The 18,643-nt window shown below is 42.0% G+C and overlaps 1 protein-coding gene across 1 annotated transcript in view; it reads left to right on the top strand.

Moving 5' to 3' along the window:
• The first annotated feature begins 5,196 nt into the window (after window positions 1–5,196).
• SGCG (sarcoglycan gamma) overlaps window positions 5,197–18,643 on the top strand; it is a 45,694-nt gene continuing 32,247 nt past the window's right edge. The window contains exon 1 of the mRNA XM_027557583.1: window positions 5,197–5,305. Coding sequence (XP_027413384.1) covers window positions 5,252–5,305 — 54 coding nt within the window. The 5' untranslated portion in view covers window positions 5,197–5,251. The remainder of the gene's footprint in view (window positions 5,306–18,643) is intronic.

Below are 18,643 nucleotides of genomic sequence, written 5' to 3'. Positions count from 1 at the left end.
CCTCCTATGTGGACTGCATGGGCCCTTCTGCTGTTGTGAGCTGACTACTGTGGGCTAGTATGCTTCTCTGACTCTTGTTTCAGTTGGTTGCCAAGCCCTGTCTTGTGCGGAGGCTGCCTGCTGTGGTTGGTGGGGCCAAGTATTGGCATGGCTGGATATAGGGCCAGGGAATCTTGGTCCATACCACCTTATTGGTGGGAGGTGCTGGGTCATGATGGGGGGTGGACTTCTGGTAGGCAGGGTCAGTTTTGTCATGGCTGAATATGGAGTCCATGGTATCTTGGAGCCGGAGGTGGGGCCATGCCCTGGTGTCTCTAGCCCTGGGCATCCTGGAGTCAGTGTTAGCTCACAGGTGGTGGGACGAGGGCCCAAGGGATTCCAGAGATGGTGCTGTCCCTTTGGTGTGTAGGGTTGGGTTCTGGGCCCTCTGGTGGGCAGGGCCAGTCCCAGGGCAGCTGGGGTCATAGGGGTTCCATGGCAGCCAGCTGTTGTGTGGGGCTGTGTCCCCACCCACCTACCTGCCTGGTCCGGGGTGTCCCAGGGCTGGTGCTGACTGGCTGGTAGGTGGGACTGGGTTCTGGAACTAGAGGGAGGATTTCAAAATAGCACTCACAGCACCAGCATTCTCATGGTGGATGAGCCCCACACAATGGCTGCTGTAGCATCCACATCCCCAGGGTGAGCTTCCACTACCTCCAGTCTCTCTGCAAGTCTCTTCAGCATCAGCAAGCAGGTTTGACCCAGACTCCTTCCAAACAACTGCCTCTGCCCTGGGTCCTGGGTTCTGTGTGAGCTTGGCAAGCATGGAGTCTCCCCTTCCCACTTGTCTCTCTTAAGCCTTGACTTTCTCTGTAAACTTCTAGCTAGCCTACCATTGAGCTCTCAATTATCATGGAGCCTCCTCTCAACTGTGTATTACCAAGCTCTCCATCATTTCTGAGAGTGTCCTTAACTGGGAACTTCCCCAAGCTCTCCTCCAGAAAAATTCTGTCTCCTTAGGGAGGGCAGTGAACCCCCTGCTTCTTCCCTGGGAGAAGCTGGCCCATTGCTCCAGAGCTAAGCAGGACATGTGCTTTAGTCACTCAGTCGTGTCTGACTCTTTGTGACTCCATGCACTGTAGCCCACCAGGCTCCACTGTCCATGGGTTTCTCCAGGCAAAAATAATGGAGTGGGTTGCCATGCCCTTTTCCAGGGGATCTTCCCAACCCAGGTACTGAACCAAGTGTCTCCCTTCTCCTACACTGACAGGTGGGTCCTTTACCTCTAGCACCACCTGGGAAGCCCAAGGACTTCAAATAACTGCTTTCAAAATAATTTTCACCACTTTTGTTTCATTGGAGAGAGTCTACAGAGAGTCCCAGATCACCATTCCAATATGTTTTCCATTTATGTATGTTTTTACCATTCAGTTAAATTTTCTATTTGTGTTTTACAATGTAAGTAATATATTAATTTACTGCATATAATATAGTCATACATATACGTAAGTTGCAAATAATCCTACCTGTGTTGCTCAAAATATCTCCGAGAAGGCGCTCAGTCAAAACTGTATGAATGGATTTATCTCTGGGCTTTCTATTTTGTTCCATTGATCTATATTTCTGTCTTTATGCCAGTACCATACTGTCTTGATGACTGTAGCTTTGTAGTATAGTCTGAAGTCAGGCAGGTTGATTCCCTTAATTCCATTCTTTCTTTCTCAAGATTCCTTTGGCCATTCGAGGTTTTTTGTATTTCCATACAAATTGTGAAATTATTTGTTCTAGTTCTGTGAAAAATACTGTTGGTAGCTTGATAGGGATTGCATTGAATCTATAGATTGCTTTGGGTAGTATACTAATTTTCACTATATTGATTCTTCCAATCCATGAACATGGTATGTTTCTCCATCTATTTGTGTCATCTTTGATTTCTTTCACAGAGTTTTATAGTTTTCTATATATATTCTTTGTTTCTTTAGGTCAGACGTGACTGAAGCAACTTAGCAGCAGCAGCAGCATTACTAAATATTTTATTCTTTTTGTCACAATGGTAATGGAATTGTTTCCTTAATTTCTCTTTCTGTTTTATCATTGTTAGCATATAGGAATGAAAGGGATTTCTGTGTATTAATTTTATATCCTGCAACTTTACTATATTCATTGATTAGCTCTAGCAATTTTCTGGTGGTGTCTTTAGGGTTTTCTATGTAGAGGATCATGTCATCTGCAAACAGTGAGAGTTTTACTTCTTTTACAATCTGTGTTCCTTTTATTTCTTTTTCTTCTCTGATTGGTGTGGCTAAAACTTCCAAAACAGTGTTGAATAGTAGTGGTGAGAGTGGGCACCCTTATCTTGTTCTTGATTTTAGGGGAAATGCTTTCAATTTTTCACCACTGATAATGTTTGCTGTGGGTTTATCATATATGGCTTTTATTATGTTGAGGTATGTTCCTTCTATGTCTGCTTTCTGGAGGGTTTTTACCATAAATGGATGTTGAATTTTGTTGAAGGCTTTTTCTGTACCTACTGAGATAACCAAATGGTTTTTATCTTTCAATTTGTTGATGTGGTGTATCACATTGATTGATTTGCAAATATTGAAGAATCCTTGGATCCCTGGGATAAAGCCCACTTGGTCATGATGTATGATCTTTTTAATATGTTGTTGGATTCTGTTTGCTAGAATTTTGTTGAGGATTTTTGCATCTACATTCATCAGTGATATTGGCCTGTAGGTTTCTTTTTCTGTGGCATCTTTGTCTGGTTTTGGTATTAGGGTGATGGTGGCCTCATAGAATGAGTTTCGTAGTTTACTTTCCTCCGCAATTTTCTGGAAGAGTTTGAGTAGGATAGGTGTTAGCTCTTCTCTAACTTTTTGGTAGAATTCACCTGTGAAGCCATCTAGTCCTGGGCTTTTGTTTGTTGGAAGATTTTTGGACACCTTATCTTTGACAAGTAGGCAAGAATATACAATGGAGAAAAGACAATCTCTTTAACAAGTGGTGCTGGGAAAATTGCTCAACCATCTGTAAAAGAATGAGACTAGAACACTTTCTAACACCATACACAAAAATAAACTCAAAATGGATTAAAGATCTAAATGTAAGACCAGAAACTATAAAACTCCTAGAGGAAAACAGGAAAAACACTCTTTGACATAAATCACAGCAGGATCCTATATGACCCACCTTCCGGGGTAATGGAAATAAAAGCAAAATCAACAAATGGGACCTAACTAAACTTAAAAGCTTTTGCAAAATGAAAGAAACTATAAGCAAGGTGAAAAGACAGCCTTCAGAATGGGAGAAAAATAATAACAAATGAAGCAACTGACAAAGAATTAATCTCAAAAATATACAAGCAGCTCATACCAGAAAAATAAACAACCCAATCAAAAAATGGGCCAAAGAACTAAACAGACATTTCTTCACAGAAGACATACAGATGGCTAACAAACACATGAAAAGATGCTTAACATCACTCATTATCAGAGAAATGCAAATCAAAACCACAATGAGGTACCATCTCACACTGGCTGCTATCAAAACGTCTACAAACAATAAATGCTGAAGAGGGTGCAGAGAAAAGGGAACCCTCTTACACTGTTGGTAGGAATGCAAACTAGTACAGTCACTATGGAGAACAGTGTGGAGATTCCTTAAAAAATTGGAAATAGAACCCAGCAATCCCACTGCTTGGCACACACACTGAGGAAACCAGAATTGAAAGAGACACGTGCACCCCAATGTTCATTGCAGCACTGTTTACAATAGCCAGGACATGGAAGCAATCTAGATGTCCATTGGCAGACAAATGGCTAAGAAAGCTGTGGGGCATATACACAATGGAATTTTATTCTGCTATTAAAAAGAATGCATTTGAATCAGTTCTAATGAGGTGGATGAAACTGGAGCCTATTATACAGAATGAAGTAGGTCAGAAAGAGAAACACCAATACAGTATATTAATGCATATATATGGAATTTAGAAAGATGGTAACGATGACCCTATATGCAAAACAGCAAAAGAGACACAGATATAAAGAATAGACTTTTGGACTCTGTGGGAGAAGGCAAGGTTTTTGATTTGATAAAATGACTTGAAACATGTATATTACCATATGTGAAATCGATCACCAGTCCAAGGTTGATGCATGAAACAGGGCACTCAAAGCTGATGCACTGGGACAACCCTGAAGGATGGGATGGGGAGTGAGGTGGGAAGAGGGTTCAGGATGGGGGACACATGTACACCCATGGCTGATTCATATCAGTGTATGGCAAAAACCACTACAATATTGTAAAGTAATTAGCCTCCAATTAAAATAAATTAGTTAAAAACAAAACAAAACATGTATGGAGAGTTCAGACCTTTCCACACTCCTGGCTTTTTCCCCATATTTCTCTTCGGATACATTTAGCTTTTCCATCAGGGAAATCATGGCCAGCGCTCTGGGTCCTCTGGGCCGTCACCTTCCCCAGGAAGAAACTGTGGAGCCAAGTCGCTCTCCCACGTGGGCGAAGGGGTCAGTGAGCAAATACTGACAGACACAGAAGCACTAATAGGAGAACTGTGTGCCTTAAAATCATTTCAGCGAACCTCTTCAGGCTTTAAAAAAGAAAAGAAATGAAAAGAATCGTGGTACTGCTTCTTCTCCTTTAGGAAGTAGAGGATGGGCACTATTCCCAAGCGCAAATCCCGCGGGGCACCCCCAGCGGCCAGTCCCTGGCCCTGCGCTGTGTCCGGAGGAGCCAGGGAGGTTCGCGGCGGGCCGGCCGGGGTCCCTCCGAAGCCCGCGAAAAGCCGGGCCCCCCGCATCGATGCCCGGACACGCGCGGGAAGGGCGGCGCTGGCTGGGGTACCTCGAGGGACGAGGGCCTTGGAGGGGGACCGGCCGGTGCTCGCGGAACTCCGAGCACCGATCCGCGAGGCCACGGCGCTGGACCCGGGGTGGGAGCGTCTGGAAGGCGGGGGCCGGAGGAGGAGGGGTGCCCTGAGGCCGCGGGGCCGAGAATCGGGGAGGGGGCAGCGAAGGGCGCGCCCGTGGACTTGAGCGCGGGGCCGGTGCGCGTCCGGACCCCCAGCCACCCCGCCTCCCCGGGCGCCGGGTCCAGGGCGCCACGAGCCCGCACTGGGATATGGGCACCCGCGGCTGGGGGAACGCCCCCCAAGCCTGGGAGCTGAGCCGCCTTGGCGGTCGCCGAGGGAGGAGGACGAAGGCGCGGCCCGCTCTGCCCGGGAGAGGCCGGTGGTCCCCTTCCGCCTGGGATGGAGGACCTGGCGGAACCGGCACGCACCCCCAGACCCGGGGAAGCGGCTCAGGTAAGGAGCGCGGCCGCGTGCCACCGCCTCGCCCCAGTGGCCCAGTGTCCACCCCTGAACCTGCCCGCTGCTCACCCCCTCCCAGCCCTGTCCCACGAACCCCGCCGCCTCCTGCCGGGGCCCTGGCCGGCCAGCACCTGCCCCTACGCCGCTGCGCTCCGCGGAGGTGGGGAGGGGGAGCTCTGCGGTGTAGTTGGGACCCTTCTCCAGTCTTTACTCCAAAGACTAAAGGCTGAGCCGTGCGCAGACAGGACTTAACTTCGGGAGAGGGAACGGTGGTCCGTGACCCGGCCTTGCGCATCCCTCGGCGGCGGGTGGGTGGGAGCGCCCTTAGGGGCTAACCTGGGCTTCGGGGGACGGGAGGGGGACAGAAAGCCCTGAAGTGCCCCGTCTCACCCCCTCTTCACTGGGGTGGTCCCTCCATCCTCATCCACTACCCTCAAAGCACCCTTAGGTGTATGTTTACATGTTATCACTTGGTTACGTTGGGATTAATTATCAATAGGAAGTCAGTAACAGCCATCCAGCGTAGTTGCTGTTCATAAATTTCGGGACAGTAGCGTGCAGTATTTCTGGGAAGCCGCTGATCTTCAAGTGTTACCCGCTGTCTCGGAGCAGGTGATGCAGGGCTGGCGCTCCGTGTAGATGCGCGGTACCTTGGTGCAGTGCTGCTGGGTCTTCCTTAAAGCGGGTAAATCCGTGTGAAGCAGAGGAGTTGTTTTTTTTTTTTTTTTTTAAGTAAGCCTTTTAATATGGCTCTTTTCGTGCTCTTCTTCCTTTCATATGAGCAGGTTATTTTAAAACTATGAAAAGTAGATTTTACAATATTACTCAAATATTTACTTAAGCTGATCTCTTGGCTCTTGGTGGTGGACTACTTTGCTGGAGGGTTCGATGTGCCTGGTATTAAAACTTCCTCGGAGAAAACAGAGCCTCCAACAGAGTGCTGTCAAGCGATATCCAGTCCACGTATGCAAAACGTCTTTCAGGGAACTTTTCAAATTGTAGAACAGTCATGTTTTCAAGTATTTTACTTTCTGTGAATCCTGTGTTCTTTCCATTTTCAATGCTTGTTAGTGCTGACTCAACATTAAGCACAGTATTTAATAGATATTTCACATAAATCATTAACACAGATAATATACTTGCACTTACAGGTTTAGAAGCATAAAGTGTCCTGCATAATAGTTATCATCTATGAGATAATGTTTCTTTAATCTCAGAAAAAAATGTAGTGATGAGTTTTAACAAATTAAATTCATTAGAGCTACATAGCAGACTATGAAAGAAATAAGCAAAGCTTCACATTTAGCCAATAATTTGTTTGCTTTTTTTAAACTATAAAAGCACCTCTTTCGGAGATAATGAGACTCATTTCAATTTTAAAGACGTGTTTTATTCCTCTGGCTAGATCATATTTAAAATATATCAGATTAAATATATATATATGTACTATTACATTTTAATCAGCATCATTTCATTATCTTGGTTCTTATTTTTCTTTTAATTTATCAGACCCTCATTTAGTCGTTAGTACTTAAGATTGTGCCCTACAAGAACTCCTGTCTTACTGTGGGTAATACATGCAAGTGTCCACAGACATAGTTACAGTTAAGCAAAAAAAAAAAAAAAAAGGTAATTTTTTTCTTTCTCTAGAATTGTATAGTTAAAAAGTGATTTATATGGGAATGATCATTGTAGTGTAATAATTAAACATTTAATTTTACAAACATTTAATTTTCTAGACATAGGAGATAGTGATTTGTGATTTTTAAAAAAATACCTATTTTATTGTCTTCTTAGTTGAATTTATATGAAGTAAACACAACAGGCTATGTGCTGTCAGTTCTGCAAATGCAGTGTTCTCTGTATAGACGACCTCATTTGAAGTATATTTGCATATAAATTTCTGAGTGTAGCACCATCTAAATTAGGAAACAAAATAACTGTGTATAACAACTTGTCTTTTTAGCATATCATTCTGCTATATGTGAGGGAGATGTTTGTTGTGGAATAGGAGGCCTTGGGAAGAGGAAGAAGACAGAAAAGAGATGCTTCCTCAAGGTCGTATACCCCTTTGAAGATTTGGTGAGAGTTACAGGTGTGCTATCCAGAAAAATGCCTGGAGAGGTGTACCTACTTTGGATTCAGTTTCAAGAGGTTAACAACCCTCTAAGCTCAGTCTTGGACCCCAACCAAGATCACTTAAGTTAGGTTTTTAGCATGTCAGTGGGCTTGGTTGCTGCACATACAAAACCCTAAATCATTCCATTATAGCAAAACAGAGCTGCATTAATAATTACCTTCATAATAAAACAATGAAAACTGAATTGGAAAAGAAACATGAATTAGGTATAAATTTATTAAAATGTGCTTATTCTTTTTGTCTGTTGCTAAACTCTTTTTTCAAAAATAAGGTCTCTGAATGAGAAAAGGAAGAATTTTAATATGAAAATGTTAACTAAAATCGTATTACACTGATGACAGAGACCTAAGGAGCAAACAGATATGAAAAAGCTAGGACTGGACACAAGCTGTGTTCAATGTCTGTATGAATCACTGAGTTATTTAGGTGAAATTCTGTGGGTTGTGTTATAAGTGAGATTCTAACCAATGATCCCTCTTGGTAGCCATGATTTCATCCTCCGTATCCTTCTCCTTTAAGATTCTTAACTCAGTCTGTTTGTTTATAATTCCTTAGTTCAAAATGCCTTGAGGGAAATATCCAATAAATTGCTGTTGAGAATCTCCTTCTCAGATGTATCCTTAGTAATTGTCTTCTGGTGTTTGCCCTCAAAAGAAAAGTGCTGTTTTGTTGCGTTGATTGAGCTCCTGCTTAAACCAGGCACTTTAGGAGTTCTACTTCATCCCGTCTTCACCAGCACCCCCTGATTAGGGCCCCTGATAATACAGAAGGAACCTGGGCCCAGAGAGGCTGTTTTTGTTTTTTTTTTTTAACTTTACAATATTGTATTAGTTTTGCCAAATATCGAAATGAATCCGCCACAGGTATACCTGTGTTCCCATCCTGAACCCTCCTCCCTCCTCCCTCCCCATACCCTCCCTCTGGGTCGTCCCAGTGCACCAGCCCCAAGCATCCAGTATCGTGCATCGAACCTGGACTGGCGACTCGTTTCATACATGATATTATACATGTTTCAATGCTATTCTCCCAACTCTCCCCACCCTTTCCCTCTCCCACAGAGTCCATAAGACTGATCTATACATCAGTGTCTCTTTTGCTGTCTTGTATACAGGGTTATTGTTACCATCTTTCTAAATTCCATATATATGCATTAGTATACTGTATTGGTGTTTTTCTTTCTGGCTTACCTCACTCTGTATAATAGGCTCCAGTTTCATCCACCTCATTAGAACTGATTCAAATGTATTCTTTTTAATGGCTGAGTAATACTCCATTGTGTATATGTACCATAGCTTTCTTATCCATTCATCTGCTGATGGACATATAGGTTGCTTCCATGTCCTGGCTATTATAAACAGTGCTGCGATGAACACTGGGGTACACGTGTCTCTTTCCCTTCTGGTTTCCTCAGTGTGTATGCCCAGCAGTGGGATTGCTGGATCATAAGGCAGTTCTATTTCCAGTTTTTTAAGGAATCTCCACACTGTTCTCCATAGTGGCTGTACTAGAGAGGCTGTTTTTATTGGCCCAGATGGCTGCTGGGCAAAACTGAGTAATAACACAGACCTGACCCCAAATCTGTGCCTCCCATCACAGACAGAGCACAGAGGGTTTTTAGGGCAGTGAAAATACTCTCTATGAATCAGTACAGGAGGAAAACTGCAAAATTCACAAATATGTAGAAGTTAAACAACACGCTCCTGAACAACCAGTGGGTCAAAGAAGAAATCAAAGGGGAAGTGAAAAAATACCTTGACACAAATGAAATGACAACACAATATAAAATCTTTGGGGTGCTGTAAAAGCAGTTCTAAGAGGAGAGTTGAAGGCAAAGTACTTATATTCAGAAAAAATAAAGATCTCAAATAAACAGTTTCATTTTACACCTCAAGGAACTAGAAAAGTAGATCAAGCCCAGCAGAAGGAAGGAAATTACAAATGTCAGAGGAGAAATAAATGAAATAGAGACTAAAAAGACAGCAGAAAAGATCAATGAAACTAGGAGCTGGCTTTTAAAAAATAATTAAAATTTACAAATCTTTAGTTAAACTTAAAAGAGAGGACTCATAAAATCAGAAGTTAAAAGAGAGTCATTACAAATGATAGTGCAGAAATACAAAGGATCATGAGGGACTACTATGAACAATTATATGCCAACAAATTGGATAACCTAGAAGAAATGGATATATCCTAGAAAAATGCAACATACTAAGACTCAGTTCAGTTCAGTCACTCAGTCATGTGTGACTCTTTGCAACCCCATGAACTGCAGCACGCCAGGCCTCCCTGTCCATCACCAACTCCCAGAGTTCACTCAAACTCATATCCATCGAGTCTGTGATGCCATCCAGCCATCTCATCCTCTGTCGTCTCCCTCTCCTCCTGCCCCCAATCCATCCCAGCATCAGAGTCTTTTCCAATGAGTCAACCCTTTGCATGAGGTGGCCAAAGTATTGGAGTTTCAGCTTTAACATCAGTCCTTCCAATGAACACCAAGGACAGATCTCCTTTAGAATGGACTGGTTGGATCTCCTTGCAGTCTAAGGGACTATCAAGAGTCTTCTCCAACACCACAGTTCAAAAGCATCAATTCTTCGGCCCTCAGCTTTCTTCACAGTCCAACTCTCACATCCATACATGACCACTGGAAAAACCATAACCTTGACTAGATGGACCTTTGTTGGCAAAGTAATGTCTCTGCTTTTCAATATGCTATCTAGGTTGATCATAACTATCCTTCCAAAGAGTAAGCATCTTTTAATTTCAGGGCTGCAATCACCATTTGCAGTGATTTTGGAGCCCAGAAAAATAAAGTCTGACAGTGTTTCCACTCTTTCCCCATCTATTTCCCATGAAGTGATGGGACCAGATGCCATGATCTTAGTTTTCTGAATGTTGAGCTTTAAGCCAACTTTTTCACTCTCCTCTTTCACTTTCATCAAAAGGCTTTTTAGTTCCTCTTCACTTTCTGCCATAAGGGTGGTGTCATCTGCATATCTGAGGTTATTGATATTTCTCCCAGCAATCTTGATTCCAGCTTGTGCTTCTTCCAGTCCAGCGTTTCTCATGATGTACTCTGCATAGAAGTTAAATAAGCAGGGTAACAATATACAGCCTTGACATACTCCTTTTCCTATTTGGAACCAGTCTGTTGTTCCATGTCCAGTTCTAACTGTTGCTTCCTGACCTGCATACAGGTTTCTCAAGAGGCAGGTCAGGTGGTCTGGTATTCCCATCTCTTGAAGAATTTTCCACAGTTTATTGTGATCCACACAGTCAAAGGCTTTGGCATAGTCAATAAAGCAGAAATAGATGTTTTTCTGGAACTCTCTTGCTTTTTCAATGATCCAGCGGATGTTGGCAATTTGATCTCTGAAATCCCTTGCATTCTTATACACTAATAATGAGGAAACAGAAAGAAAAATTAAGGAAACAATTCCATTCACCATTGCAATGGAAAGAATAAAATACTTAGGAATATATCTACCTAAAGAAACTAAAGACCTATATATAGAAAACTATAAAACACTGGTGAAAGAAATCAAAGAGGACACTAATAGATGGAGAAATATACCATGTTCATGGATTGGAAGAATCAATATAGTGAAAATGAGTATACTACCCAAAGCAATTTATAGATTCAACGCAATCCCTATCAAGCTACCAATGGTATTCTTCACAGAGCTAGAACAAATAATTTCACAATTTGTATGGAAATACAAAAAATCTCGAATAGCCAAAGCTATGTTGAAAAAGAAGAATGGAACTGGAGGAATCAACCTACCTGACTTCAGGCTCTACTACAAAGCCACAGTCATCAAGACAGTATGGTACTGGCACAAAGACAGAAATATAGATCAATGGAACAAAATGGAAAGCCCAGAGATAAATCCACACACATATGGACACCTTATCTTTGACAAAGGAGGCAAGAATATACAATGGATTAAAAACAATCTTTTTAACAAGTGGTGCTGGGAAAACTGGTCAACCACTTGTAAAAGAATGAAACTAGAGCACTTTCTAACACCTTACACAAAAATAAACTCAAAATAGATTAAAGAACTAAATGTAAGACCAGAAACTATAAAACTCCTAGAGGAGAACATAGGCAAAACACTCTCAGACATACATCACAGCAGGATCCTCTATGACCCACCTCCCAGAATATTGGAAATAAAAGCAAAAATAAACAAATGGGACCTAATTAACCTTAAAAGCTTCTGCACAACAAAGGAAACTATAAGCAAAGTGAAAAGACAGCCTTCAGAATGGGAGAAAATAATAGCAAATGAAGCAACTGACAAACAACTAATCTCAAAAATATACAAGCAACTCCTACAGCTCAATTCCAGAAAAATAAATGACCCAATCAAAAAATGGGCCAAAGAACTAAATAGACATTTCTCCAAAGAAGACATACAGATGGCTAACAAACACATGAAAAGATGCTCAACATCACTCATTATCAGAGAAATGCAAATCAAAACCACTATGAGGTACCATTTCACGCCAGTCAGAATGGCCGTGATCCAAAAGTCTACAAGCAATAAATGCTGGAGAGGATGTGGAGAAAAGGGAACCCTCTTACACTGTTGGTGGGAATGCAAACTAGTAGAGCCACTATGGAGAACAGTGTGGAGATTCCTTAAAAAACTGGAAATAGAACTACCTTATGATCCAGCAATCCCACTGCTGGGCATACACACTGAGGAAAGCAGAATTGAAAGAGACACGTGTACCCCAATGTTCATTGCAGCACTGTTTATAATAGCCAGGACATGGAAGCAACCTAGATGTCCATCAGCAGATGAATGGATAAGAAAGCTGTGGTACATATACACAATGGAGTATTACTCAGCCATTAAAAAGAATACATTTGAGTCAGTTCTAATGAGGTGGATGAAACTGGAGCCTATTATACAGAGTGAGGTAAGCCAGAAAGAAAAACACCAGTACAGTATACTAACGCATATATATGGAATTTAGAAAGATGGTAACAATAACCCTGTATACAAGACAGCAAAAGAGACACTGATGTATAGAACAGTCTTATGGACTCTGTGGGATAGGGAGAGGGTGGGATGATTTGGGAGAATGGCATTGAAATACGTATAATATCATATATGGAACGAGTCGCCAGTCCAGGTTCGATGCACGATACTGGATGCTTGGGGCTGGTGCACTGGGACGACCCAGAGGGATGGTATGGGGAGGGAGGAGGGAGGAGGGTTCAGGATGGGGAACACATGTATACCTGTGGCGGATTCATTTTGATATTTGGCAAAACCAATACAATATTGTAAAGTTTAAAAATGAAATAAAAAAAAATAAAAATAAAACCAGCTTGAACATCTGGAAGTTCATGGTTCACGTATTGCTGAAGCCTGGCTTGGAGAATTTTGAGCATTACTTTACTAGCGTGTGAGATGAGTGCAATTGTGCGGTAGTTTGAGCGTTCTTTGGCATTGCCTTTCTTTGGGATTGGAATGAAAACTGACCTTTTCCTAAATCAGGAAGAAATACGATATCTAATTGGCCAGTAGCAAGTAGGGAGATTGAATCAAAATCAAAACTCTCCCAACAAAGAAAAGCTATAGACCAGGAAAATTCTACCTACGTTTAAAGAATTAATGCAGTTTCTTTTCAAACTCTTCCAGAAGAGTGAAAATGTGACAACTGCCTTTTGAATTTTTACTTTTTAAATCAACCTGTTCAAATCATAGGAGAAACAGGAGCCGATCATTTCAAAATGGAACATGTGACCAGTTTGATCATGTGAAAGTAAAGGAGAAGTGATGGAGGGCTGGAGAAGAAGGGGCACATGTCTAGGTGGGGGGAAATGCTAACATCCTCAACTAGAGAGCAGACAGATGAAGAGATGCTCTGTCGTCAGGGACCAGGAAAGAAATGCTGACATAGACTGTTTGGAATTTCAGAGGTGACCGCGGATAAAACAACATAGGGAAAAGGAGAAGAAGGTCACTGGGTGATAATGTGCATGAACTCAGCCAATAGCATGAGTCCAGAGTTAATAAATCAAGCTACAGCCATTTAAGGTTATTTAAAGGTCAGAAGTGAGTATGGGGAAGAAGATGTAAGTAGTGACTTGGGCCAGTGGACATGGAGATTGGTAGGGAGATGCGGGAGACTTCAGGTTTCTCATAAGACCCCCCCACCTTTTTTTTTAGCTGTGAGACTTACAGGATCTTAGTTCCCCGACCAAGGATTGAATGCAGACCCTTGGCAGTGAAAGCACAAAGTCCCAACCACCAGACCACCAGGGAATTCCCTATCACAAGCCCTTCTGATGGTTTTCCTCCCCAGCGTGTGTGGGTTCTGCTTTGCTAATTGCTCAGTGTTTCCTGTCATTCTGATGGGCACACACAGCACTTCCATACTCTGCCCAAAAGTCCATACTTACTGAGGCTGTAGTATCCGTTTTCTGTGAATTAGCAAAGTTATATGTTCATGGAATAATGCTTTTTAATTATTGTGATGCAATTCAGGCATTACCAGTGGATAACCTTTGAAATTTAAGGTCATGCTCCACTTTCTCTTCTTAAATCTTAAAGTTTTCTATTCCTTTTAGTCTTCCCTTTTCCTACCTCTTATTTTTCCAGCAGTCCAATGCTTTATCCTCTCTGTCTTCCCTAAAAACACTCAATTAGCCCTTGATACTGAATACTGACTCCTAAATTCCCCAAAAGTACCATGAAAAGTATAAGATACCCCATCAGTAGTCTAGTAGTTTCATTTTTATTGATTTGGAGACTCTGAAGGGACTATGAATTGTTTTTGTTAAAATGCATACACTTGGAGACTTCTCTGGTGGTTTAATGTAAAGTATCTGCCTGCCAAATGCAGGGGACATGGGTTCAATCCCTGGTCCAGGAAGATTCCACATGCCAAGGGGCAATGAAGCCCGTGTGCTGCAATTACTGAGCCCTCACTCTGAAGGCCGTGCTCCACAACAAAAGAAGCCGCTGCAGTGAGGAGCCTGTGCACTGCTCTAGAGAGTAGTCCCCACCCGCAGCAACTAGAGAAAGCCCGCGTAGCAATGATGACCCAGTGCAGCCAAAAAAACAAATAAATAAAAATAAAATGCATACACTTGGATCACCCCTATTTAAAAAGTCATCAGAGAGGCGGGTGAGAGGGCTCCGGGTAATTATATTAATAACATTCCAGATGAAAAACTTGAGTTTTCAGTTGTGTATAGAATCATTTGATCACTTCATTTTACTTACTTGAAAAGTCTGTGGCCATCTGTTTTGAAGAACTACAGCTTCAATTGAAGGAGCAAATGATTCACATGGTATTTTTTTAAAAAGGTTTAAAGTTGATCACTTACAAAAGAATTTAACTTGATTTCACATTTCATTTACTCTGAAAGCCATCCTCTTACCACTGTTATACTGACCTCTTCTGGATAATTCTTGCAATGTCATTCTGATCATATATGTTAGCTCTGTGTGTGTGTGTGTGTGTGTATGTGTGTGTTACTGTACACTGTGGAATTGCTGCCATTAAAAAGCAGAGTTTGGTGTAACTGCAGAGTTCAACTAATTGAGGGTTTACTATATGCAGGTGCAAAGCAGGTAGTTCATGGTCCAGTAGAGAGAACAGGTTTACAAACCAATGATGGCCATGTACCTACAAGCAATTATAATAAGTTTTTAAGTGCATATAGAAGAAAAAGCAGAAAAAAATGAGCGAGAGCTCTAGTCCGAGGTCCAGTGGGCGCCCGACAGCACGGTGACTCCTGTGGTTCCTTACAGAACCCACAGGGAGAGGACAGGTGAGATGGGCAGGGCCTGACTATAAAGGGGCGTGTGCCTGTCTGGACCTGGCACCCCATTCCGACGGCTTGCTGAAGGACTTGAAGCAGGGGAGTGATAAGGACAGCATTTCCTGTTCTCAGAGTTAATGTGGCATCGGGGAGAGTAAGACACAACACAGTGTACCTGCACTCAGGGAAGCAGGTACCAGCTACACACCAGGCAGACCTTAAGGGGAGGTCCCCAGTCAGAGGGGGACCCAGGGCGGAGAGGGGGGCAGAGCAGGAGGGGCGGTGTTGATTGGTGACCGGCAGGCGGGTTAGCAAGGGGGCTTCCTCGATGTGTCTCCCTGGACTGTGTGGAGGATGGAGTCGTAAGCCAGAAAAGGAAGGATGGGCAAAGGGGCAGGTTTGGGGAAGTGATGAAAGTGTAGCCAGGGTCAGGGAGACTTTGCTGTCGATGCTGTCAGTGGCAGGTAGAGTATAAAGTCTCAGGGACCGTTCAGGATGGGACCATTGTCTATTCATCAACTTCAGCTGGACCCTGAACGGAGACTCATACATTTCACTGGTAACTTTACTCCCTACCTCTTCAAAGCAGCTACTCCTCACTTCTCTGTTCTTTCCAAAACTCGAATTATCTCATCTAAAAATTGCTTCCCTCCATGCCCTTAGCAGCTCTGACCTTGAACAAAGTGGTTTACATCTAGTGGAGGGGTAGACTAGTTTTCTTTAAGGCTTCTTATAGCTTTATAATGTTATCATTCTGTTGAAAACAAATGCGACGTGTGCATGTGAGTTACAAACCTGAACTATGCTTTGATGCTTTGAAGATCTCTTTTCAATAGTATCAACTGTGGTATAAAATCAAAAGATTTTGTTTTCAAAGCCATCCTTCCAGCAGGATTAAAAGTTTGGTCGATAGTGTTAAATATATCTGTGAATGAGAATGGAGAACAGATATAGAACTTGACTAATGTGCTTACAAGACAGCCCCCAAGCTGAAAATTCATTGCTGTAACTCAGTTAATCGACTGATGAAAGGTCCCTTTGTAAGTAACTTTTAAGTGTGACATTTCAACCAGAATATTGAGTTAGGGGTTTCAGATTTTGACTATTCAGGCACTCGGTGATATTAAAATACATCTCATATCATCACTGTTAAATATAATAGGTATTTTTGTTGAGAATTGGTGGCTTTGCCATAGTATTTTGTCCAACTGAATTGCCACGAGAGAAAAAAATAGTGATGCACAAAGAATTCATGTAAGATTTTTCAGTGTCTTATAAATAAATGTACGATTAGTTGAAGCTGTATCAGCTTTTCATTTAAGGCCTGCAGCTGTTGGTGTAAGAAGCATCAAATTTCAAAAGAAGTTAGAGCATAAATAAATAGCATGAGAAAAAGTCTCCTGAGAAGAAAATAAAATAAAAATTAAGCATCTGGATTATCATTCACATTGCTTCTCACAGTCAAGGTTTGGTGCCAAAATATCAATTTCAAGTACATAATTTAGTCAGTTTCAATTCATGCTAGAAACCAGGCTCTGTAAAAATAATGAAGAATAAAAGATTAAGATTATTCAAAAGTTGAGTAGATTTTCTTTACACCTTATAAAAGATGAATGATCTAATTGTTCTTTTTAAAGAAACAGACTTAAATTGAGAGACTTAAATTGAAGAAAGTAGGGAAAACCACTAGACCATTCAGGTATGACCTAAATCAAATCCCTTATGATTATACAGTGGAAGTGAGAAATAGATTGCAGGGACTGAATCTGATAGATAGAGTGCCCGATGAACTATGGACTGAGGTTCTTGACACTGTACAGGAGACAGGGATCAAGACCATCCCCATGGAAAAGAAATGCAAAAAAGCAAAGCCTTACAAATAGCTGTGAAAAGAAGAGAAGCGAAAAGCAAAGGAGAAAAGGAAAGATATAAGCATCTGAATGCAGAGTTCCAAAGAATAGCAAGAAGAGATAAGAAAGCCTTCCTCAGCGATCAATGCAAAGAAATAGAGGAAAACAACAGAATGGGAAAGACTAGAGATCTCTTCAAGAAAATTAGAAATACCAAGGGAACATTTCATGCAAAGATGGGCTCGATAAAGGACAGAAATGGTATGGACCTAAAAGAAGCAGAAGATTTTAAGAAGAGGTGGAAAGAGTACACAGAAGAACTATACAAAAAAGAGCTTCACGACCCAGATAATCATGATGGTGTGATCACTCACCTAGAGCCAGACATCCTGGAATGTGAAGTCAAGTGGGCCTTAGAAAGCATCACTTCAAACAAAGCTAGTGGAGGTGATGGAATTCCAGTTGAGCTATTTCAAATCCTGAAAGATGATGCTGTGAAAGTGCTACACTCAATATGCCAGCAAATTTGGAAAACTCAGCAGTGGCCACAGGACTGGAAAAGGTCAGTTTTCATTCCAATCCCAAAGAAAGGCAATGCCAAAGAATGCTCAAACTACCATACAATTGCACTCATCTCACATGCTAGTAAAGTAATGCTCAAAATTCTCCAAGCCAGGCTTCAGGAATACATGAACTGTGAACTTCCTGATGTTCAAGCTGGTTTTAGAAAAGGCAGAGGAACCAGAGATCAAATTGCCAACATCCGCTGGATCATTGAAAAAGCAAGAGAGTTCCAGAAAAATATCTACTTCTGCTTTATTGACTATGCCAAAGCCTTTGACTGTGTGGATCACAATAAACTGTGGAAAATTCTTCAAGAGATGGGAATACCAGACCACCTGAGAAACCTGTATGCAGGTCAGGAAGCAACAGTTAGAACTGGACATGGAACAACAGACTGATTCCAAATAGGAAAAGGAGTATGTCAAGGCTGTATATTGTTACCCTGCTTATTTAACTTCTATGCAGAGTACATCATGAGAAACGCTGGGCTGGAAGAAGCACAAGCTGGAATCAAGATTGCTGGGAGAAATATCAATAACCTCAGATATGCAGATGACACCACCCTTATGGCAGAAAGTGAAGAGGAACTAAAAAGCCTTTTGATGAAAGTGAAAGAGGAGAGTGAAAAAGTTGGCTTAAAGCTCAACTTTTTTCAGAAAACTAAGATCATGGCATCTGGTCCTATCACTTCATGGGAAATAGATGGGGAAACAGTGGAAACACTGTCAGACTTTATTTTTCTGGGCTCCAAAATCACTGCAAATGGTGATTGCAGCCCTGAAATTAAAAGATGCTTACTCTTTGGAAGGATAGTTATGATCAACCTAGATAGCATATTGAAAAGCAGAGACATTACTTTGCTAACAAAGGATCGTCTAGTCAAGGCTATGGTTTTTCCAGTAGTCGTGTATGGATGTGAGAGTTGGACTGTGAAGAAAGCTGAGGGCCGAAGAATTGATGCTTTTGAACTGTGGTGTTGAAGAAGA

This window comes from Bos indicus x Bos taurus, chromosome 12 (assembly GCF_003369695.1).
Source record: "Bos indicus x Bos taurus breed Angus x Brahman F1 hybrid chromosome 12, Bos_hybrid_MaternalHap_v2.0, whole genome shotgun sequence".
Classification (NCBI taxonomy): Eukaryota; Metazoa; Chordata; class Mammalia; order Artiodactyla; family Bovidae; genus Bos; species Bos indicus x Bos taurus.
Note: the sequence above shows the minus strand (reverse complement) of the source record. Positions and strands in the feature narration are given on the sequence as shown.